The sequence below is a fragment of the Epinephelus fuscoguttatus genome, linkage group LG17, assembly GCF_011397635.1.
Source record: "Epinephelus fuscoguttatus linkage group LG17, E.fuscoguttatus.final_Chr_v1".
Lineage (NCBI taxonomy): Eukaryota > Metazoa > Chordata > Actinopteri > Perciformes > Serranidae > Epinephelus > Epinephelus fuscoguttatus.
Window position 1 is genome coordinate 16,656,173 of NC_064768.1, and position 25,369 is coordinate 16,681,541.

Genomic DNA, 25,369 nt, shown 5'->3' on the forward strand with positions numbered 1-25,369 from the left:
GTGTGTGTGTGTGTGTGCGTGAGCGTAAAGAGCCAAGTTACCCCTCTAAGCCGAAAAGCCGTCAGCAGTCAGATCATAGAGAGCTCTTTCCTCTTTAGACCCCATATGGTGGCAGGGGATGAGAGATAACAGTGTGCACATACGTGTAGAAAGTACCGTTGCCCGTGTATGTGTGTGCACGCAGGCGTGTGTGTGTGTATGTGTGTGTGTGCGCGCGTGTGTGTGTGTGGGTTCATCTTTTTCATAAAAACTCCATCAGGGTGAAACAACAATAGCGTATCAATTCCCAGCCTATCTGAGTGTATCTGTGACTGGCTCAGTCAAATCAGGCAGGATTTCCACTTATTCAGCCTCAGATCTTTCTGTGGCTCATCAGTGCTGTCGCATCAGGGTTTTTTGTGAATGCCTCTCCGTATCCTCTCCATCTCCACTGTCGATACTCTTGTCTCCACTTTCTCTCATCTCACAGTTTTTGCACATTCCATGTAATCTATTACGTTGCCAGATAAACAGCGTCTGATGCTTGTATTTGTTTGTGTCGGTGGGATAAATCAACTGTCTGATGCCTTTCTTTGTTTCTCTTTTCAGACAATGCGGCTACAGCAAAGCTTCACAGGAAGGAGATGAGGAACTTTACTTCCAGTGTAAGTGACAGTCGTCAATTAAATATTACAGATGTTTGTGTATTAATCTGCAGGAAAAGCAAAACTGTGTTAGCTGCTGGTGAGAGTCGGCAGCTGTGTGGCTCGTTGTTCAGCTTGTGGGGTGTGTGTGCTTCATGCTGCTGAGTTAAGGGGGATTTATGCACGTGGTCTACGCCATGGAGAGCATTTATAGTTGTACAGTGGTGAGTTGCACCTCCAAACCACTAGTTGGCAGCGGAGGTTTCTGTGAAGTGCTGTAAAGTTTAGTTGATTCAACCACACCTAAAGCATACATTAAACGTGGCTTAATAGAGACAATCTCAAACACAAGTACACAAATTGGCTAGCGGACTTTTCCTCTTCTCATATAAAACCAGGGACCACAACAACATTTAACAAAGGTAAAGTTACAAGATTCGTCTCCATTCCTCTCTCCAACTCACAAGGTTCACTGACAAAACAACTGTCATACACTAAACATGTTTTCCAAACAAATATGTCATGCTAATGTTATTAGCATAAGCCTATGGCATTTTGCATTGTAAAAATTAGCCTAGCAACGAGCGGAGATTTTCTCTGCTCATATGAAGCCAGGATAAATCCTGAAGTATAAATTCCCATACAATAAATCTCACACAAGACTTAAGATGCTATTTTCGTGGAGGCGACGCATAGATACATTTCTGGGGAGGTGCACGTCAGGCTAAGGCTTAGGCTCTACGTCGACGCAGAGCCTACGGCGTAGGTACAGCATCTATTCGACACAGAAGTATAAATTCCACGTTATCTGCTACTTAGAGTCCATCACTTTGCAGTAGCTAGATCTTTGTTTCAGCTCCTTTAGTGGACACACCCTCAGCGTCTGCTCATTTTTTTCACGATTTTAAAACTCATACTTGACCATTATTTTACTCATTCAAATTTGGCTGGGTGGCTGCACACATTTTGGTGGCATGACGGAAGTCATTACACAAATTAATTCTTTACCCAGACTGCAGCTGTGAATTTTTATGTTCAAACTCTGATGATATGTTGAGGAGTCCGTCAATAAATTCTTTGTCTTTGCTATTCTATGTGCCGGAATGTACGCGCGTGTATTACACATGACTTTTGAGGCATTAAGTAGTGCCACGGCATTAATTCTTAATTCTGAGTGCATGCTTAGCCAACTCTGAACACACTGACACACTCCATTAGGTGGTGTGTGCGGCTGAGTTTGATGGAGAGAGATTGAGATCAGGAGGAGGGGGAAGATAAAGAGCTGGAGACAGGGGGAGGGGAGAAGGAGAAAGAGGGTAAAAGCTCCAGAACAAGGCGGGCAGCAGCTTAGGTTGCGCCTCCAGAACAGATATTAAATGTTGTTGTTGTATATGTTGTACAAGGTCGTAAATGCTGCTTCTTTTTTTAAAAACTCCACTCACAAAACTCTCAGTGGGCTTTTTTTGTTTGACAGTGACAGAATGGAAGTAGTTTGACATATCTCTTCCTGTTTGTGTGTATGAGTGTGTGCCAGTGCTTTGCTAATGTGGTGGATGTACGTGCGATTTTAGAGTTTCCTTTTGTGTGTGTGTGTGTGTGTAAATGCAGTGTGTGCGTGGGTACCCGTGTGTGCGTGCTCATTTGCGTTGTTTAATCTCCCAGCATGCTGAGCCCTCTGGAGAGGTTTGGAGCACTATGCCTGATGAATAATGAGCCGAAGCCATGCGGCTAGGAATTAAATCTGCCCAAACAAAGACATGCCAACAGCTGACAAGCACGCAATACACACAGAAACACACAAACACACACTTTTGGCCCACTCTTCAAACACACACATCTTTTTTTTTTTTTTTTTTTGTAGAACACGGACACTCACATAAATAGGCACAAAGACACGTTTTTGTTCTCTTCATCCAACACACACACTCTCTTGAGTCCACTTCCTGTTCCGTGACTGTGGACTCGGTACAACATCCTCTCATGGCACTGCAGGTCTGATGTGGACTGTGTGAGAGTGTCATGTAAGCCTGATTTAAAAATTTTTCTCCTCCCATCTGTTCGCCCGCTAGACTCTTAAAAACACATTCCTCGACCATATATTAACACAGACGGACAGGGGAAGAGAGAATGAGTGAATAAATGAGTGTGCGAGTAATAAAGTAGAGGAGGAAGGAAGGAGTGAAGGGCGCAATAAGAGGGAAGAGAGTTGGAGTATGAAGAGGTGAGTTGGCGGAGACGGAAAAAGACTCATCATAAGTGACACTGCTCAGAACATTAGTTTTATGTCGGAGTGTGTGACCTAGAAACATGCAATGGGAAGGATGGGGGAACGGATCATCTGCACTCTCCAGTTTTTAGATATCATCCTGAGTTTGATTCTATGTAAGAGAGTGACGAAAAGAGAGGATGTCTGGGGAAGCAATGGAGAGAGATAGAAAAGCGCAATGGATTTTGCGGCCTTTTGTTTAGAATGAAAATATTTGGGGCTGGGCATGCTCACTCCATGGTCCACTGAAGATTATGCAGCCGAGTGTGAACATGCTTCAGTTTCCCCTCAATCGCTCCTGGCATTGACACAGTTAACCCTGAAACTAATCAGCCACAGAGCCAATGAAGCGTGCACCTGTGTGTGTCATACGTGTTTCTGAGTGTCTGCAGTCATTTTCAGCTGATATTGTTCATTTTATGAGGCATGTGAGCACCCCCTTCTGTGTGTGTGTGTGTGTGTGTGTGTGTGTGTACTGCACAGCTGGCTGTTAGATACAAGAGTGTGTTTGAAAACCCTATTTGACAGAAAAGACTCTTCGATCCTCCACTCACTTCTGGCCTTGAATAGAAAAGGTTTCATTTGCTTCATAATTGGACTTTTGGCTTTATTTGTCGATGAGTGTGTATGTGTGTGTGTCTGTACACAAACATATCTGTGAGTGTGTTTGTGTTGGATCAATAAGCCGTTATGAGGCAGCCAGTATAGGGTCCCTCCAGTCGATCTAGAGCTGTAATCACATCTCGGAGCCTCAGCACCGGCATTTGGGAAAACTACCATGCCTTTTCCTGGAAGATTAGCCTTAACGTGTAGTAACCAGGGTCAAAGGTCGACTAATTGAGAACTATAGTCCACTGGTTAATGATTATTGGCTATCTGCTGGCTAGTTTATTTGCCACTTGTTAGTGTTTGGTAAATACCATTGGCAGTTGATAAAGAAAACAAGAGGCTCATTGAGAAAGTGCTTTTGTTTGGTTGTGTACAGTCGAACAGTCGGGGTCAATATCACTCACAGTTTAAATGTCACCTGAAATTTCCAATTGTTTTGTCTCATTAGTGAGTTAATAACAACCTTTTTCTTTTAAGAGTGGATAGGGAATATGAATTCATCTATTTGGAATTATACTACAATGCCTAACGTGTACTAGAAGACTCTGAAAGTCTGACACCCACTCACATCTAAAGACAATGTGTCCTTTTAGTCACACACTATAAGATTTTACAAAGACTGGGGATCTGGCAGGGTCACTATTTGCAAGATTATAACTAGGTTCCTTTTGGGATCATTCCCATCATGCACTGGGTGGAAAATATTTCACCTAACTCCCTTTAAGAAATATGATATTTAACAATGCCACACTTGTCTGCAAAACATTTTCCTTGTCAAGTCGGCATCAATATAATCCATAAAGATGAACTGTATTTGCATACAAACTTTATTTTTTTTCCACTCACTGCCAACCTCCATTTGGTAGCTGCACTGTTTCTGTAGGAGGAGACTGTGGGAATGAGAGGCAAACCATTTCACAAAATAAGTGCCGGTTGGTGGATCAGATACAGGCTAAAAAAATGCTGCTGCTCTTGTTTTTCTCCTTTTACACAAAGAAAACTTTATTTTCATTTGCAGGATTATATTTGGCGGTATGGCTCCGTTCTAGGGCCCCTCTGTCTTTTCTTGGGCCTACATAGAAAGCCTCTTCCATGCTTCTACGTGGAAAGCATAAGGCAGAGAGAGCACACCTCTCTGCCCTTCCACGTGCAAATGATGAAAACCTGAGAGGCAACCCTCCCTGCCCTTCCATGCGCCTACATGGAAAGCCTAAGGCAGGGGGGAGCAGCAGCAAAGACCCTCCGGGAACAGAACAGAGCAGCATCAATGACAAACAGAAATGACATTGATAAGTCAGTCAGCATAGAAAGGAGGAGCTGGGGTGGAGGCAGGTTGCTAAGCAGCTTGCAGAGGAAGCAGCAACAGTAGGCAGGCCAGAGCAAGTTAAAAAGGGCGCCCTGAATGAGATTTGCCAATAGTTGCATAGAAAGGAATCATGTGATCTATCAACTGACTCACTTTCATTAATCAGCTGCTCCATCACTTGATTGGCTGTTTGAGATCAGCTGATGTAGGTGCGATGTGAGCTGACGTTGACATTGTGTCCTGCCTAAACTAATGCTATGCTCAGTTTTAAGCCAACACTAAAAAATGCATGATAATATTAAACATGTTTGATTTTGTTGGGACGGCAAGATAAGAAAGGATGACTTAGGACAGCTCAGAGTGAGTTTTATGACCACCTTACACCAAACAATTAAGATCACAGGAGTGTGTACCAACTGAGTAAAACTCTCATGACTTAATTCCAACATTGGACATTTGTCTCCAACAGTGAAATGGCAGTAAGTCATTTAATTTAGGCCAGCGTGTTGCTATTTTTACTGATATTAAACCCTTGTCGTTGTTAGCAAGTTATTTAGCCCACAACATGTCACTTTTATACTAACTAGGCTATTTATCAAATGTCACATTAGGGATAGAGGACACAGAGACATGTTATTTTGGGAGATTTTTTTTTGCAGACGTACCTGTGCTGTCACCTAAGCTGTCATAATTTTTGGGAAGTACCAGTAACCCCAAACTCTAAAACTAACAACAAAGCAGCAAGCCAACTACAAGCACCCTGCCACTTTAAGGTTCCTCTGCCTCAGCATTTCACTGTCTATTATGCCCTGTCCCAATTTCTGCCTGAAGATTATATTGTGTTTGTGTGTGTCTGTTATTTTGCATATGTGTGTGTGTGTGTTGGCGAGATAACATTTTGAAGCAAGCAGAAAAGACAAAAAGCCTCGTGGAAGAGCGCTGTGATCTCACTAAAGCCATGCGGAGGAAACCCAAAGTCAGATTTGAGTGCTCGGGGCCTTTGATCTTGGTTTTTCTCCCTGCCTCTGGAGTTCGCAAGGTCAAAACAAACAAAAACAGAGAATTAGACAAGTTATGAATACATAAACGGAAGCATCTTTTAATGGAAAAAAAGCAGTGTGAAAAAATCAGCTGTTATTAAAGTATATTCAATTTTGTGTTATATTTGGTTAGTACAACCACAAATAATTGTCTTAAAACGCCAATCTGAGATGTTGAAAGTCGGCCTACAGTTATAGTGGGGTTTGATAGTAGAAAATGTTCCAGCTATCTCAGACATCAACAGTAAAACTGAGGTATTGATTTCAGTCTTCAGATCAGAGAGCAAGGGCTTCTTCCCAGACACAACATTTTGGTCTAATGTTCAACAATCATACAGAGAGGAACTCTTTGTTGGAGGAGGCAGAAATACCAATTTCTCCACTGACTGTAGTCTCAATGGAGCACAAAGCGATGCAGACATGAGAAATATTTTGCTTTGTGTTGAGAGAGAGGTACCGCCAGGGCAGCAGACTCTCTTTATGCTACCAGAACAGTTGACCAGCTATCTCTATTTACTTGCTTATACGCAGTTTAATGGTATGTCAATCTGAGAGTGGCTTCTTTTATCTGTTTTGTGCCTCATCTGGACATTTTTGCTGCTGGGACTGCAGACTTCTATCTTTTAATGTGTTTCTTTGTGCAGACAAGCATGTGGGCCATACACTTTCTATTGCTGTCCTTTTGATTTGATGGACCGGGGAAAGTCTTTCCTCACTGCTACACTTCTGAATTAACTTTTTTTTTTTTGAGGTCTTATATTGTGTGTTTGTGTGTTCAGTTAAGATCCCAACACGGAGGACCTACATTGACCCAGAGACTTGTGAGGACCTCCTGCAGGCTGTGCACGCCTTCGCCAAGGAGCTGGACAACTCAAGTATCAAGATAGAGAGAATTGTGCACACAGGTACGTAAAGTGTGCACGGAAAAAAATACAGAATTGTTCCTGTTTTTAAAGGGCTACTTCAGCAAGTATTTAGTATTGAAGTATTAAGTTTTAGACCCCCTTTTACACCTTGCATTAAAATGTGTCTCGTATCCAGATTGTACCTAGATATTAACCTGGTTACAGTATCTAATTAATACAGTATGTGTCTCCAGTGTCCACACTGAGACCCATTTGAGATCCAATCACCCTGTGTAGTAGCCATTCTAGACCATTTGCACAGCCCCTGCTTCATAAAAAGCTCAGTTGTTATTTGAATTGCCAAGTTTCACGAATATACTTTCATCAGACAAAATTGAAAGCAGACACTTGGTCTCATCTTGACTCAGTCCTGCAAAGTAAACCCTCGCAACCCGCAGCAGTCCAAATGAGTCCCTGCCAACAACTATTACGATAAGAATAAAACAAAATATTTTTTTTTTATTGGGAAAAAAACATAGGTTGAACTTTATGCTATTGTCTGCATTTTCAGAGTCAATATTGGCATAAAAATAAAACCAATATCTTTTGAAAAATCTTAGCTTCTCTACAGTTTTCTTTGTTAAATACGTCAGAGCCAGTCAGGGAGGTTTACAAGGCAACAGCGAGGTTCACAAGGATGAAACAAGCCTACCTGATTGTAAAGACAGCAACTTACAGGAAGAATATATTACAGATGGCGGAGACATGGCAGTACTGTTAGCATCAGATGACAGAGAGACCATCGTGCATCCCGCAGCTTCAGCGTCAGGTTAGAGCGAGTCCCTGCTACCGCGAGATTATGTATTTCCGCCTACGTAGTTGTTGTATGTGGATTGACAGTGTAGTTACATTTACGCTTGTGTTCAACCTCCTCTGGTGACAGTTTGGCCAATTGATCACAAACTGTCCTCAATGCATTTTCAGTTTTATTTATAAAGCCCAATATCACAAATCACAATTTGCCTCAGAGGGCTTTACAGCATACGACATCTCTTTACACCAGTCCTTTCATGTGGTCAAGCACTATCTGTTTGCAAACCATACACCCAAACAGATTTTATTGCAAGGTGTAAAGGGGATCTTAGTCTTAAGTATGGGTCAAGCTCCTAATACACTGGACTCTACATTTCCCAGAATGCGAAAGCATCTTTTGTTACACCCTGCTTCTGTAGTAAATGCCCATGTCTTTCAAACCCCACATCCAAAATTAATTGCACAAGCTGTCTCAAGGCCGTCGTCAGGGTTGTTTTTTCAGGCTTTAGAAAGCTCTCTTCAGAACCATAGCAGCCATTTCACATCTGTTTTTACAGGATGAGTAGCAAGTAAAATGATCTTCATGTGTAAAACCAGCGGAGTGCCCCTTTAAATTTACAGCAGGATATGAGCACCACATTGGGTATAGAAGAATATAATAAGTATGGAGTGTATGGCACAGTGGGAATGATGCAATTGAGTTTAAATTGTCCAAAATGGTAACAGAAGCAAAATTATTTTTTACCATTTCTATTGTGAAATCTAAGAAAGATAAGGCAAAGACAGACGGCAGAGCAGGGACTATCAACAGCTGCAGTAATCTTGAGGCAACTCGAGTTATTTTTTGCACTTTCCTTCAACCTGCCTTGAGACAAATTGGAGAAACCAGTTCAATCAGTCTGGCAACTTACTGATCTGCCAAAATCGAGCTCCACTGTTTGCCTCGTCTGCACTTGATGTTCCACTGTTTCACCTGCACCCTACTCCATCTTTGATCTCTCTTTGATCCCTTTGTATTTCATGTCTCTCTCTCCCTCAATAGTGTCTGTTCATTTGCGTCATCTCTCTTCCTCCACAATGAGTTGGTATTTCTCCATCTGAATCTGACCTGTTTCCCCCTCTGTCTAACTCCCATTCAGTCCTTCTCACTTTCTTTCAAACTTTGCTCAGATTACTCCATGTCATCAGTCCGACCTGCAACACACTGCCCTATTCTCCCCCAGCTCTCTGTAGTATTTCATCAATCAATAGGGATCATGATCTCTGTTTGTGTGTCTCCCGCTGCAGGCGACTTTGGGGAGGTGTGTCGCGGCTGCCTGAAGCTCCCCAGTAAGAGAGAGCTGCCGGTGGCCATAAAGACGTTAAGGGCCGGCTGCTCAGACAAACAGCGTCGCTCTTTTCTCAGCGAGGCCGGCATCCTGGGGCAGTTTGACCACGCCAACATCATCAGACTGGAGGGAGTCATCACCACTGGTAAGAGGGATGGATGGATTACTGAACAGGCCTAACATGCACAGGCCAGGGTCCCAAAGCATCAGGGGGCCCCCGTATCAAGCAGAAAGAGACACACAATGGCTACAAAGAGATGCAAAGGAACAACAAAAAGACACAGAATGACTACAAAGAGACACTTAATTACCAAGAAAAAGACACAACTATCCTCCAGAGAGACACGAATTGACCTTTAAAGAGACACAAAACAACAACAAAGACATCAAAAGGAACTACAAAGAGACACAGAATGACTGAAAAAATATACAAATACAACTCAAAGGGACAAAATAGCTCCAAAAAGAAACAAAATGACTACAAAGAAAAACACAATGACTAAAAAAAGACACAAATATACCTCAGAGAGACAAAATGTCTCCAAAAAGACAGAAAAAGACTACAAAAACACACACAACTACAAAGCGAAACAAAACAACCAGAAAAGACACAAATATACCCCTAAGAGACACAAAACTGTTACACAGAAACACAAAACAACAAGTCTATTGCTGTGTCTCAAATCGCGTACTTCTGTTCTTACACTTACACTTAATATTTTGAGTGCATAAGTGTGTTCGCACTGAGAAGTATGGTACAATGCAGTGCACTATGAGTACCTGGATGGTGCACTCAAAATGGTCAAGAAGTTGAGTGTGGAACTATGGACATTTCTCACTCTCAATAGTCGCCATCTTGGCTACGTAGCGAAAGGGGAGGGACCACTTTTCAAACTGGAAATGGTGGCCGAGGACTGTGCGACCGTGAACGTTGCTACATTGTACAAATACATGGGTTTTTTGCAGTAAGCACCACTATACTGTTGTCGGGTATGAGCCAGCAGTATGTTTATTGGGTTAATTTAACAGTCTGTAATGATTTGGTACCGCGAACGATAACACAAATGCTAATGCTAGTTTGCTAACTAGCTAATTTGCGGCCGTCATTTCCGGTGAGTGTACAATGGGTGTGTTTGGTTTGAGACAACACTACCCTGTCGAAATTCACACACTACGCTAAATAGTACATAGTGCACATAGTATACTACACGGAAGTGTACTAACAGAAGTATGTGATTTGAGACACACCATAGGTGTCTTTGTCATGTGTAGGAGGGCTTTTGGGGCCTTTGGCATGTCTGAGCCCAGGGGCCCATTGTCTCATAACCCACCCATGGTAAGGAGGATGGGGATGGAGATCAAGAGATCCTGGTCATCCAAGGATCAAAGGAGGGATGGGATAGTTTGACCCCCTTGAAGATCATAAACAGGGTTCATCACCTCCATTACCAAGGAGGAAGGGATGGCAAAGGCTTCACGGACGCAGAATGGGGTAAACAAGGGAATTGGAATTCGACCATTTCAATATCGCACATGTGGAGGGGGTCACCACTTTTTGTAACTGTGGAGAGAGACGGGAAGAAAACGGGAAGAGGAGCACAGACAGGAGAAGACAGGATTGGGAAGAGCACTGCACTACTCCGACCACTTCAATATCACACGCACGGAGGGGGTCAACGCTTACAGCGAAGAGGGCGGGACGGGAGGATGGGGAAGAAGAAGAGGTTGAAGAGTAGAGAGCAGGGTGGCGGGATGGATGCCGTACGCTGGCAGCAGCTGAGCTACATCAAGGCCCATTTTCCGCTGACAGATAGCAATTGAGGTCCTAGAGCGAAAACAGGATGGGAGAGAGGAGGGTGTGGAAAAAAAACTTGAAGGGAGGAGACGGAGGAAAGAGACATGAGAGACAGAGAAGATGAGGTAGAGGTTAATGGGAATGGCAGGTGAAGGGAGAAGCTTTAAAGAGTTTGTGAAGTTTTTGTTACTGCCGCAGTGATGCTCAGTGTGGTGTTTGTGTGTGTGTGTGTGTGTAGGTGTGTGTGTGTGTGTGTGTGTGTGTGTGTGTGTGTGGGTGGGCACGGTGCCCGAACACACTCTGCGCTCAGTAGGATGGCAGCAGATGTGCAGGGTACAGTAATTGGTGCTAGAGACCCAGCGGGGCACTGAGATCCACTCCAATCTCTCCCACCATCACGTGCGCAAACACACACACACACACACACACACACACACACTCATTCACACACAACTCACGTGCATGCTCCCTCACACACACACACACACACACACACAAAAAGGCGGTCCCATATGCTCACTCTCTCTTTCACTATCATTGACACACACACACCTGCTTGCTTGCCTCCTCACTTGGCATGAAATCACACATCCATGCACACAAACAGTAAACACACACCCACATACTGTTAGAGTACAAATCACCTGCTTTACATCACTTACCCCCCACCAGATCCTCACTCAGCCATCCTCCATCCCTCCCCCACCACATCTCACCCACCTGCCAACAGCACCCCCCTCCTTACTCATCTCCCCAGCCTTTCATCATAACTCAAGGCCTCATGAAACCCTGGGTGTGTCCCGTTAATTTGAAAAGCTTCCACCTTTCCTTTCTACCTCTGTATGCTCCTTTATTTTATGACCCTGCATTCGCTCCACCTTCCTACCGGCAGTTCAAGGATTATAGGCAGTGTTGGAAGAAGCACTGAGATCCTTTACTCAAAGTCCAGATCAAAAGGCATGTCAACAGTATCTAGCTTCAGGATTGTGACGTATTTCTGAGTGAAACAGGATAGGCAGGCAGGATATAACATGGGAAGGAATTTGATTTGATTTGATTTGATCGTTGGAAAGTGAGCGTGTCCTAACAAATATGGAGAGGATAGAAGGTGTCAATCATGCCGGGGGGGCAAAAAAAATTCCAACTATAGGCCTAGACAGTTTCGAGATCTGACCCTGCCACACTGGGTGAAGCATAACAATTTTACATACAACAGTGCATTACGACTCATAAATGCTAAATAAACACCACAGACATTAAATTGTAAAGCAGATTTTAATTTACATTGCTAAATGTCCTAGTGGAGAAGTAAACGTCTTTGTTTGCGCCCTGCGTATACGGCCACTATGGTCTCAGGTGATAGCTGCAGGGGACGAAAATCTTGTTGCCCCCATAGTTGATCACAACAAGTTCCAAAGAGTTCAGATTTGGATAGCTCTGTTTTTTGCAGATGTTCCAAGGACTCTTTGACAAGCTCCATTTCGGCTTCAGCAAGGTCAGAGTTCACTCTAAGTGGCCGGGCATACTTCTCTGTGTCACATGACTGGAGCGCCAAAAAAAAAAAATAGATATTTTTATCTAACAGTCAAATGAATTCAGGTATATAATCTGCTGTCACTGTGTGTGTTTTGTGTCACTTAAAATAATGTATTAATTCTATTCATGTCAGAAGTCATTTTTGAAATTAATTTGGAAACACACACACACACAAACTCCGTGATGGGTAAACATGATTGGAAGAAATGTATTTTTTGTGGAAGAGATCACACAATATTATGGGGATGTGAGATAAAGGGGTTAAAAAGCTTCTTTTTTTTACTAATACAACCATGTAAAAATATTCAATTACAGGGAAAAGTCCTGCATTAAAATCCAATTTAATTCAAAAGTCCAGAGTATTCCCTGTCAATCATCACTTAGAAACCACTAGAAGTGTTTGGTTGGTGTATAATTCTGCAAAGATTTTGCCCTCTGCCTGCATTTTCTTTTTTCATTCCCTGTGTTCGGGAGGTTAATGGGCATGTATCTCTACAGCCCACAGCACACAGGTGAGGTCAGGGCTTTATAAAACGGTAGTGACCAGGTACCAGACTGTAATCAGCAGGCATTCAAGAGATACAGCGCCAAAAAAAGGCAAAACACTAAACGAGAGTGAATCTAGGGTTGGCCTTTATGTTCACTTTTGCCAGCGATCGTGTTCACAGACAGTAACTGATAATCCTGCACCTTTAAAGTATCAAAATAAAAGTACCCATTCTAGTAATTTAAAAATTTGAGGAACATGTTTTATTTTGTAAGATTATCATATGTAAAATATCAATATATAAAGTAACCAGTGACTCCAGCTGTCAGATAACTGTTGTGAAGTTAAAAGTACAATGTGTCCATCTGAGATGTAGTGAAGTAGAGGTATAAAGTAGCAGAAAATGAAACGCTCAGGTGCCTTAACTGTACATAAGCACAGTAGTAGAATGAAGGTACCGAGACTTTCCATCACTGGTAATAGGAAATGCAATAAGGTGATGTTCGTAGGAGGTATTTTCACATGCAGCACCTCGAGGTAGGAACTGCTAACACTTCCTGCACTCGTCTATCAAAGGGCAGATCCACCGTGGTCTTAATCCAGTGAGTCCACTGTGGTTGCTATTTTAGCGCACGTCTTTTCCAACAAGAATGTGACATCTTGGATAACACCTAGCTCACCTGGTAGAGCAGGCACCCCATACAGGCTGAATCGTTTGCAGTAGCACGGGTTTGATTCCAACGTGCGTCTCAATTCCCGTCTCAAAACGTGGATATTTCAATTTTCATCGGGTCCGTAAAAGATACAGTTTTGCTGCGCACTGTAGAGTACAGTAAAATGTCAAGGATTTGCTTTTCAATATGTATTCAAATGTTGACATACAAGCGTGTATGACTTTGTTTGAATTTGTATTTGTGCGAGGGAGCAGACAGCGCTCGTTACTCCCTCGCTCTCTCTGTCACACGCTCAGCCTTCCTCCCTCCGCATTTCCGTCAGACTCTAAAATACGTTTTCAGCAGGTAATCACATAACACAAATTATATAATCCTTTTAACTAGGTCCTTGTTTGTGGCTAAATGTATCTGTCATGCCAGCCCTGCTCAACCCACCAACACACGGTTTAAACCACTCTCCAGCTCGCATTAATTACACGATGGCTGCCGAATGATGCCGGTGTCTCTGTGCTGACTCACAGTTCCCTCATGTTGTTGGTAACCTTTCCAAATAGCTTCCTGAAAGCCCAGTAATACTGGCAAAGCATGAATTGTGGCGATTACAAAGCCAAGTTGTCATTTTTTGTAATATGCCTGCACAAACTGTCAGCACTGATAGCCTACAGTAGCATCCTTTTTTTGGGACATATCTAGGATTTCTAGTCGTTTACATATCTATGAAGGTTTATCTTGCTCTCTCAAGCTTCCATAATCCACTCCTCCTTTCTTGTTGTTCTCTTCTTCTCCAACTGCTGCAGTCTTATTTTCCTCCTCTGTGCACTTCATAGCACTGCTGGATCCCCGCCATCTGGGCCTGGGCACAGTGTGTATGTGTGTGAGCATGCATGCATGTGTGCAGTGTATACAAACATGCACACCTGGGCTGTGTTGGTCTGTGTGTACAGTTGTGCCTAGACTGTGTGTGTGTGTGTGTGTGTGTGTGTGTGTGTTTTTGAGGGTCGTTAAACTTGCTGAGACAGCCAGGGCAGCACACAGGTTCTCCTGGCTTCACCACAGTTCACTGGGTGAGGAATGGCTTTGCACAATGCCTGCCGTGCTGCCAAGTGGACTAGACTCACTTTATTCTCTCCCTCCCTCCCTGTCTGCATCTCCGTCTCTATTACCTCTCTCGCTTTCTTCTCTCCCCTATATTCTCTCCATTTTACCCCAATTTCACGTATTCACACACTGTGTTTTGCTCTTTGTCTTCCTCAGGTAACACCATGATGATCATAGTGGAGAGCATGTCGAACGGCGCCTTAGATTCCTTCCTTAGGGTAAGTTGTGCGTTTATATTGAATATGCACGCTGACATGTTTACTTATCATAAAATGACTAAATTAAGCCCCATCATTATCGTCTGTTTTGGAGCCGTTTCACAAACAAGGCAGTTTGTTCTAATGATCCTAAATTCACTATTATTATAGTGCCGTCCTAGGGCAGCAATACTTGTGCTTATTACAGTAATAAGGGAAACGCAGCATAATTAACAGCACAAATGGAGTGTTCCTGCTTAAAGATGCTGTAAGCTTCTGTAAACTGTTATTGTGCCCCTCTGCTCTGTGAACCGCTGCGGCGTGGTTTATAATGATATGAATTAATGGCCTGTTTGTTTTTATTCTCCAAATAAAGGGATTCAGCTCAGTGAGCACAACATGGTAGTGTAGTAACAGATGTGCTACCTTTTTTGGATCACTACATACATACTATGTACACTCAACTTGTTTTCTCCTCCCCCTCCCTTCTCCTCTTCCATTTCCTCCCTCTCTGTTCGTCCGATTTCCCATCTCCTTTCTACCTCTTGCCTCCCATAACTTCAGAAACATGAAGGCCAGTTGAGTGTAATGCAGCTGATGGATATGCTGACTGGTGTGGCATCCGGGATGAAGTACCTCACCGAAATGGGCTTCATCCACAAACGGCTGGCCGCACACAAGGTAAGGGAGCAGGTGGGAAGAGGTGATAGAGGCAAGGGTGTAGGGTGATGTATTTCCCAGGCTATTGCAAGTTTTCGCAGGTGGCTTTTGCAGAACACAATTTGTCCTCGCCTGCAAACATCTTTGACAATCACTTGCCTGTAGGTTTTTATTAGAGTAATACACGGAGCTGAAAATGACTAGACATCGCTGTCGAAATCATTTTGCCACGTTCAGGATTCACTGTGTTGTGTATCCCTAAAAGAACCCATCTGTCAAACTGCAAATGCAGTGGTCACGTTGCGGAAAATGAAGAACAGGGCCATTTGTGCTTGTAAACAATCAATTGTCCCTGGTGCGATAAGAGCTTTGCCCACCAGGGTGGCAAGCTCTCACACTGAGATTGTTTCCTCTCTAAATGTAACCAATGCTAATCAGTTTGTTTTCCCCAAACCTCAGGTGCTGGTTAACTCCAACCTGGGCTGCAAGGTATCTGGCTTCAGACCTCTCCAGGAGGACAAGATAGAGGCCATTTACACCACACTGGTAAGAGAAAATGTGTGTGTATGAATGTGTGCGCACTGCAGCCAGGCAGTTTTTATATTGTGTATTTTGCATTCTACTTTCCTGATTAAAGCTACAGTTGGTAGTTTTTAGAAATGTAACTTACTGCATAAAACTTCACTGTGTCCTGACAGTAGTACATAAGGCAGGTAATCGGGGAGAGAAATTATGTTCCCCCTCCTGAGTGCTTCTAATGGCACTGACAAGAATTGACTGCATCTGCACAAAACAACCAATCACAGTCTTTAACACAGCTAAATTTTATCAATTATGGCTCACACTGCGGTCAAACTGTCAAAATATAAATCAAGATTCTGTTACTGCATTGCCTTTTTCTCATCTCAAATGTTTTCAGAAACATGTTTTAGTGTACTGTTTAGCTGTAAAATGAGAAAGCTGTTCCAGCCAGTGGGTGGTGCTTGGTTTGGGCTCAACTGTTTCCAACATTCTCATTTTACAGCTAAACAGTACACTAATATAGGTTTCTGAAAATTTGAGGTGAGAAAAATCATGCGCCTCCTGGCCTCGGACTGCTTCTAATGGCAATAGCTAGAATTGACCCAGTCAGAGCTGAGGAGTCTCTATTGCAGCAGTCACTTATGTCAGCTGTTTGTGAACTGCAGTCAAACTATTATACTAGGCAACACTGATCAAATATGAATCAAGATTCTGTTACTGCATTGCCTATTTCTCACCTGGAATGTTTTCAGAAACATATGTTAGTGTACTGCTTAGCTGTAAAGTGAGAAAATTGAATTTGGTTGTTTTCATTCAGACGCGGTTGATTCTTGCAAATGCCATTAGCAGCATTAAGAGGAGGCAGAGGAGCATATTTTTTTCACAGATGATCTGCCACCTGTACTGCAACTATCAGGATATAGTGACAGTGTTATCAAATATGACAAAAACTTTGGTTTATAAATGTTACCGACTGTAGCTCTCATGACAAAGTGGCACACAGCTGGTTGGTAGGAAGTTCACACATGTGTGGTATATTTAATGAGCCTTGGACCACATGAGAGTTAACACATGCCAGGTTCAGTCGAGGTCATATAATTAAGCTTTCACAAAAACAAGAAAAAAAAAATGGTGATTTATTTCCCTGGATATTTTGGGGTTCCACTCAAGGTGAACCCACTCCTCTAAAGATTCTTTTGATCTACTGAAAATATGTTCAAAGCTGTTCAAAGAGAATATTAAAGCTTTACTTTTGTGAACTCTCCGCACCCTCTTACTCCACGTCTTGCCTTCCCTTTTCCAGCACGGAGGGAAGAGTGTGGTGCTGTGGACCGCTCCGGAGGCCATCCAGTACCATCGCTTCTCCTCGGCCTCAGATGTCTGGAGCTTCGGCATTGTCATGTGGGAGGTCATGTCCTATGGAGAGAGACCCTACTGGGATATGGGCAACCAGGATGTAAGAGTGTGTGTGTGTGTGTGTGTGTGTGTGTGTGTGTGTGTGTGTGTGTGTGTGTGTGTGTGCGTGAGAAAAGCTTAGAGATAGGAGGGTGCTTTCCATTAATCTCCCCAGTCATGTCCTTTTTATTCCTCCCTCTATTTTTCATAGAATATCTGCACTTTACCACTCTCCCTCTCTCTTTCACCTCCCTCTATCAATGAACTCTGTAACCATGCCCAGCTTGGATCTTATTAAAAGAAAGCCAAGAAGCCACAGTACCTCTGAAAGCTTTTGCAGGGCCTAAGTCCCCCTCTTTAAGTCTGCATCAGCTCCATGACCAATCCTGTTTTCTCTTAAGGACGCATTGACCCCCTTCTAGTGGCCTCCGCCGGTCCCAGAGTGCCATCCTGCTCTTAAAAGTGTTAAAAATCCCTCTGGAAAAATTCCTTTTTCAGGAAATGTAAAGCGCTTGCTATTTGAGGGTTGAAGAGATTGTCCAGTTGATAGGATCCTGCAGCTTGTCCCTAGAAACCTATCATTTCCAAGTCAATGTGGGTGGATGGTCTGTTTGGCTGTCGTTACTCCTGCCTTTTTGCCCTTCAAAAAAAGGTTGTTTTTATTCCACTCCTTTGAAGGAAGTCGTGCTTCTAAAGAGACGAGAGAGCAGATTATTCTTTGTGACTCTTTGTCTTTTCACTGAGGCCAATAACACACAGGGCACTGAGAGGATCATTTTAAGGATTATTATCATTCATCAAGTCCGAAAGCTTCATCATGCTAATGCCCTCTTCAATTACTGTCATCAGAAAATAATGCCTTCACTTAATGCAGGCAGGTGGATAGTTAAAAAAGCAACAGATTATTACCATGTTCCATTTTTGAATGTCCAAAATTAATATGCATGAGTTATTCAGCAGGCACAAGAATAGCCTGCTTTTTAGAGTCCTTTTTTTTCTCCCCGGTGCCCTTTCACAAAGCAGGAGAAAGTTTCCTCTCAGCCTGGTTCATATTATCAAACTTTCCAATTGAGAGGGCAAAGGTCAAGCTTGTAGAGCGCCAGGGATATTAATCCACTTTAAATTGATACATTATATCATAACGGAATTGTTGGTCGGCCTGTCCACCTGTGATCCATCGTGCCCTTTACCTACCGGCTTTGATTAAATGGAAAATGTCAAATGCTGAAAAGCATTTTATGAATGCTCTTTAGTGAGATAGGAGCTTAAGGGGCTGAGAGGACGCTGGAGTGGGGTGGTGGGTGGTTAGGTAGAGAGAAGAAAGAGTGTTTTAGGAAATAATGCCGCTGATGGATGTCATTTTTGTGATTATGCTCCGACTCTTTCCTCCTTTCAGGAGATTGTATTTCTTAGAGTGATACAGGAGGAGGACGTATCGCATGTCCCTGGATATACTGAGAGGAAGTCTCTTGTGAGGTGTAACAGCGAATGGTTTATGAATGGGGATAACATTAGTTTGATGGAGGAGTGAGGAACATTGAGGAGGTCTGGAGGGATGCTTTAATGCTCTGCTGTTTGAAGACGGTGAAGTTTCACGGGGCTAGATGGAAAATGCTGAGCTGAGATGAATCATTGTGTTTAGTAGCTTATCTTTTAGAGTGAGTCAGCTTCTCTGGTCTGTTTGTTTCATTTAATTTCTCTTCTTTTTCATACCTCGCAGGGTTGTTTTTTGTCTTCACAGGCCTACAGCATATTATATTATAGGAAATTAAAATGTTAGAATGCATTTTTCTGTCGATAGAAGCCCAACTATTGTGATACCCCATCAAATATCCTGTAAAGTGACACTGAGACATTGAATATCCTGTTAAGTGACCTTTCAGTCCGCAGACAAAGTCAGTCAGTCGTGATGGATTTTGCATGGTTAGGAGTACTTTTCTTCTTCTTCAATAATAGCTGCCCATTGGTTGTATGGGTTGGTTTTTTTGTAGCAGTCTTAGTCAGGGCATTACTGCAGATTTGTACTTAGCTCATATTGTTTAGGTTAGCAATAGCTCTCAGTGAAATTCTGTTTATTTTGCAGTTGGTGCTGGCTCACAAGGTGCTTGCTAGCCTCAAAATAAGTTCAATTACCAAAAAGCAAAACAATGCGACGGAACTTTTTAGGTGGTGTAATTAGTGATGGGAAAATGAAAGCACCAGCACTTTTCTACTCTTATTTATCCAAGCAGGACCTGTACTGTCCAAAGGCATCTATTCTTGGCAACTAAGCCACTGTAAAGAAAAAAAATAGGGTTTTAAATACCTTACTCAACTTTTTTAAGTAGGACAGAACTTTTTTTTTTACATTCCTATCCACTTTCACACACACATGCTCTTTGGGAATTTGTCCAGTTAATAGTACAGAGGCAACCTCTTACAATGACCACATCTGTCTGGGTCTAACTGATCACTATAAGCAAAGGATTTCTCATGCAGATTACCCTCTAACTGACATTTGTCAATTATTACATGAATATAAAGTAATGGCAGGGACAGCTTTGCCATTTAGTGAGTTTTATTGACTGTTTCACTGCACCGAAGGCCCTCTTAGGGGGGCATTTCGTGACCATTGCATTCCCTGATCAATCTACTTAACGAGGGCGTGATCAATCGGCTTCAATCAAAGGGTGTTTTCCTAGGGGGCATATATTCATTGTTTATATCACTAGTAGCCATGACTGTTTCTCATTGTTTGAGGAGACAACAAAAGGTAGCCATAACACTAAGCTTCACCCATGCATCTTGTTGACTTGCTTTTGGCAGTTTGTCAGAAGTTTCAAGGAGACTGACTACGTGTTTCATTGAGAGAATAAGACTCTTTTTTGATTTCAGTTTCATAGATTTTTATGCCTCCACACCGGCGATAATCGTGGCTAGAGATGTTATGTTTTTGAGATGTCCGTCCATTCATCTGTCCTATTTTAGTGAGCGTGGTATCTCAAGAACGCCTTTGGCACAAACGTCCACTCAAACTCAACAATGAAATGATTACATATTGGTGGGCAATGGTCAAGGTCAATGTGACCTTGCATCTTTCTCATTCTTGTGAACATGACATCTCAAAGATGAAGGTCACTGTGACCTCACAAAACATGTTTTGGGCCATAACTCAAGTAGTCATATGGTATCATGACAAACCTTGACAGAAATAGGACATAATGATAAAGTGATGACATTTTATACCCAAAAGGTCAAAGGTCGACTTAACTGTGACATCACAATGTTCTGTAAAAACTTTTCTGGCCAACATTAAACGTCGTCACTCAGGAACAGAAGGGGAGACATATGATTGGAATAAGCGGTTGATCCTGAATAGCGACTTCCACTGTGTGAGTTCTGGAGAAATCACAACGCTGCTTCCAAATTTTCTTACCTGAAACCTATAACCGTTTTCTTCTTTTTGCATATCCCATAGGTGATCAAGGCCATCGAGGATGGTTTCAGGCTGCCGGCTCCAGTTAACTGCCCTCCACATCTCCATCAGCTGATGCTGGACTGTTGGCAGAAGGAGAGGACAGAGAGGCCCAGCTTCAGCCAGATCCACTCAGCCCTCAGCAAGAGCATTCGCTCCCCTGATGGCATTGGTTCCTCCACACTGGCACGCAGGTATGATCTGGTAATATATTGGCTCAGTAAATGGATGGCTGTATAAATTAGTTTCTACAAATTTCCTGTCACCACACAATCAACCTATTTCTTTTCCTCTAGAACCCTGAGTTCATCCATTACGCTCGCAGAGAGGCCTCTGCCCTCCTTCCCATCCTTTAACTCAGTGGGAGAGTGGCTGGACGCAGTGGACATGGGACGATACAAGGACAACTTCACCGCTGCAGGATACTGCTACTTGGAGTCTGTGGCACGAATGACTGTACAGTAAGTGTCTTTACACAACTCTCCCTCAGTGACTCTATGTCTAGAAAGGATGATGGGCAGTAAGGTACTAATTTGCATTTGCTCAACTAAAAGGTATTGAGTTAAAAAGTGCAGACCTGATATATTCAATTGTTAAGTTGTTTCCCGCTTTTCACTTATGAGGATTTGCTTCTTTTTCCTGTCATATGTAATAACGAACTAAAAATGTTTAGGGTTAGAGTGTAAATTTTTGTGACCTTTTTTGTTTAGTTTTACATTTTACATTTTATGTTACATTCAATACAATGGCTTTTTTTCCCTGATACATTTTTATGCCACACTGTACTATGATTTTTTTGCTAGATTTCTATGGCTGTGACTTTTTAAAAACCTTTTTAGTTTCATTTTGCACTGTGATTCCCGCCCCATTTTTCTGACAGACTATGACTTTTTTGTTACATGGCATAATATACTGGGTTTTTTTAGACCTTTCTTGTTCCATTTTTATGACATACTTTACTATATAGCTACATTTTTTATGACATACTGTTTAATGACTTTCTATGACCTTTTCCGTTACATAATTAGGACATTTTGCATTATGAATTATTTTTCTAAAATTTTATAAAATACTATTACTTTTTCGTTAGATATTTGTGACTAACTACACTATGACTTTTTATGACCTTTTTGCCCTATGATTTTTTTTTTCTTAAAATTTAATGAGATACTTTGACTTTTTGGTTACATTTTTATGACATATGAAACTATGTTTTTTTATGATATACTATACTGTCACCTTTTATGTTACATTTTTCTGACTTACTACACTGTGACTTTTTATGACATAATATACTGACTTTTTAATGTTACATTTCTTTTGATATGCCATACTGACTTTTTTATGATCTATTTTTATGACATTCTACAAATTTATCTACCATTTTATGGCATACTTTACTATGACCTTTTATGTTACATAGTTATGACTTACTATACTATGACTTTATATGACTTTTTTTTATTACATTTTAGGACATTTTGCACCATTTGTTTTTCTTTTTCTGGCATACTATACCAGGACTTTTTTCATGTTACATTTTTTTTGGCATACTATACTATGGCTTTTTTGACATTTGTATGACATCATTATGGCATATTGTACTAGGTCTTTTTGTGACATTTTTTTTTACAAATACTATGACATTTTTATTACCTTTTTTTTAGGAAATACTTTACTGTAACTGTGTGTTATTTTCTTATTTAGTAATAAATATTTAATTTTATTGAGAAATATTTAGTATTTAGAGCCAAGTTTTCAGGGGCTTTAAAATCAGTGGCATGTTTATATTTATTAGAAGTATATATTTCTCTTGAGTTAGGGAGTCAGTGATATAGTACAATAAATGTCTCTCTCTGTTTCTTTTCTTTTCTTTTTTTTTAATTAATCTTGTGATCCATGTGTCCACAGAGATGTACTGAGCCTTGGCATCACTTCCCTTGATCACCAGAAGCTGATACTGGCTGCCATCCAGACCCTCAGAGCCCAGGTCATTCAAATGCACGGCCGTGGTGTGCAGGTCTAACAGACAGTCGACACACCTACTCTCACACTGCTGCTGCAGACCCACACGTGTGTGCAGGTGGATAATGGGGTGGAGAAGAGGAGAGAGAGAGGGAGAGAGAGAGAGAGCTCTTCTAAACTGAAGGAAAGAAGAGCAGATCTTTCAGCTAACTGCACTCTATCTACTACTCCTTCCCACACTTCCTCATGCCTCCCTTGATTCCTTTCTTCCTTTTTTCTACGAACGCCCTCAGAGACGAGCAGCGTGTCTGTCGCGTCTGGGGCATAGCAGAGGAGTGATGTCACCGGACTTTTTTTTGTGACCTCCATCTGCACTTCAGTAACTGTGTCAGCTCCATCTCACTGATTCTGGATCCGTGCATTAGGACAAATGAAATATTGTCTCTAGTGGGACGAGCTGTGTCTGAAGCTGACCTCTGGGCTGCTGGAGGGGACACAGATGTATTACACTGCAAACAAACCAGTTACGGACAAGTGCTCAAAGAAACATTAAAATTTTGGGTGGAATTTCCCTTTACCACAACATCGAACATTGATTCACTTAAAAAAAAACAAAAAAAAAAAACTATTTGTCGTCAAAGCCAGGAACTACTTTGGCCTTGGATCAAATTACTCTCCCCTCAGAACTGGCACTGCTGATTTCACATCAAACAGGAGCTGATTTACTATGAAGATACAGAATCATATCATTGTACGTCAGAGCTGATCTCATATCAGACGGCACAGGAGCAATTCTGAAGATAAAACATGGCTGCAGTAGCTTAAGGAGACTGTGCTGTCCCACGTCAAGGGTCCATTAAGAGTGAGGTTAGACAGTAAGGCCTCAACAAAGGCTGGATGAACAGGGCTAGCACACAGTATAACCCTGTATACAGTATATATGAAGTGTGCTGACAGGATGAACGGAACTGATGGCATACTGTACTTTCAGGAACATGAACCTGATTTTTTTGGGGTGCTGGCGGGGGGGGTTACTAATGTTTGAACAAAAGCTGCAGGATACAATTGTAAAGGTTAAAAACGTGTGTTTGATTGTTCATTAATTTGTTGTACATCGCTGTCCGTTTCACTACTCTCATCATTTTACTTCCTTTCTCTTCTCCTCCGTTCTCTCCAGTTGTTTTCTTTGTGCATTTAAAACATCTGATTTTCCCTTTCTCCTGCTGGATGTCATCTCGGTATCATAATCCTCCTCTCCAAAGCCTCTCTCACTACCAATGTTTAATACTCCGTATGGAGCGCGGGCCAGCTCTGGAAGATGGTCTGCGTCAGATATTTATCCATATTTATTTATGTTTACAGACTGTAACACAAGCCTCTGCAGAAAGAGGTTAGAAGGGTTTATTTAACTTATTTAAAAAAAAGTTGTCTCCTTGTTCTGTTTCTTTTTTGTTGTAAGATTATACCTGAGCAAATGGTTTTGTACACAGGCAGTGAGAGGAACACTGGAGGGTTTTTACTGTCAGCACACAGTATCTGTGTATTCTTGAACACTGGAGTTGGTACAGTTAATTTTAAGGTCCATTATCATTGGATTTGCTGTATGCATTTCAGTGTGTGTGTGTTGCAGTATGGATACAGTATTACAGAATGTCATATGGACTTTATTTTCTTCGTAGCTGTTGGATTATCATGTTTAATTTTACGATGCTGTTAATATCATGCTCTGCCATACTACGTGGTTGCACTTTTTCCCCCCAAGATAACTCTCCCTGTACAGTGATCTGCCCCTCGCCTTTCCTGTCCTATTTCAGTACAGGAGACTTGAAGGATGAAGTTTATTGGGGCATTATTTGACTATCATACATTCTCACAAAAGAAGTACATACATTTTTGACGGGGATATTGTAACTGGTTTGTATTTGGTACAAAACTAGTTTTTTGTTTTTTCTCCTCCTACTCTTCTTCTCCCTCTGTGAGTCAAATGAAATAAACTCATATGTCCTTTTAGATGTTATCACGCACATGTTGACATATCTGAAGAGACACACTGATGGTCCCTACACACACACACACACACACACACACACACTACAAAGACACACACAGTCGCTGACACGCAACAAGCTGGACCTCGTCACCATGATGAATGAAATGTCGTTTCCCCTCTCTGTCCCCCTTCTCTGTTACTGTGACCATTATGATATATGTTTAATACTGTACATATGTATTTGAAAATGCTAAATCTATTTTTATAATTTGTTTGAAGAACAATGTGTTGAATATAATATCTGCTCACTGTGTAAGGGTTTTATTTGTTTGAATTTAGGGCCATAGCCAAGAAAACAGTGTTTGGAATATAAAATGGAAAAAAAAAGTTTCTTTTTTTTCGTTAGTTTTTTGATGATTTTTACCTGTTAGAAGAAAATCTGATGGCTGTTGCAATATTGAAACGTGTTATTAAAAAATCTCCAATACAAGCAAATGGTTTTGCTCTTTGTCTTGTATTTTGGCACTGATGTAAACCTCTAAACTAAATTTGCATTATAGATTTCATGAGCACATAACAGTTGTGACCCAACTACTGTTATGTGCTTTTTACAGTTAAAAAAAACTTAAAGTTGTCAATGATCTCTAGTGAACAAACTACATAATCGCAACATTGTTTCTAACAGTTGCTAACGGTTAGCCTATTGTAGCCTAACGTTGCCTGAGCCTCTGTATTATCTTCCTTGTTCGTTGCCAGTCACCAGTAA

General features: G+C 41.8%; 1 protein-coding gene across 2 annotated transcripts in view; it reads left to right on the forward strand.

Moving 5' to 3' along the window:
• LOC125904788 (ephrin type-A receptor 7-like) overlaps positions 1-25,135 on the forward strand; it is a 214,877-nt gene extending 189,742 nt beyond the window's left edge. For both annotated transcript variants that reach the window (XM_049602421.1, XM_049602422.1), the window contains 10 exons: positions 589-644; positions 6,624-6,749; positions 8,790-8,975; positions 14,577-14,638; positions 15,182-15,298; positions 15,737-15,823; positions 17,103-17,255; positions 20,652-20,842; positions 20,945-21,109; positions 22,560-25,135. In XM_049602421.1, coding sequence (XP_049458378.1) covers positions 589-644; positions 6,624-6,749; positions 8,790-8,975; positions 14,577-14,638; positions 15,182-15,298; positions 15,737-15,823; positions 17,103-17,255; positions 20,652-20,842; positions 20,945-21,109; positions 22,560-22,674 — 1,258 coding nt within the window. In that variant the 3' untranslated portion in view covers positions 22,675-25,135. The remainder of the gene's footprint in view (positions 1-588; positions 645-6,623; positions 6,750-8,789; positions 8,976-14,576; positions 14,639-15,181; positions 15,299-15,736; positions 15,824-17,102; positions 17,256-20,651; positions 20,843-20,944; positions 21,110-22,559) is intronic.
• Positions 25,136-25,369: the final 234 nt, after the last annotated feature.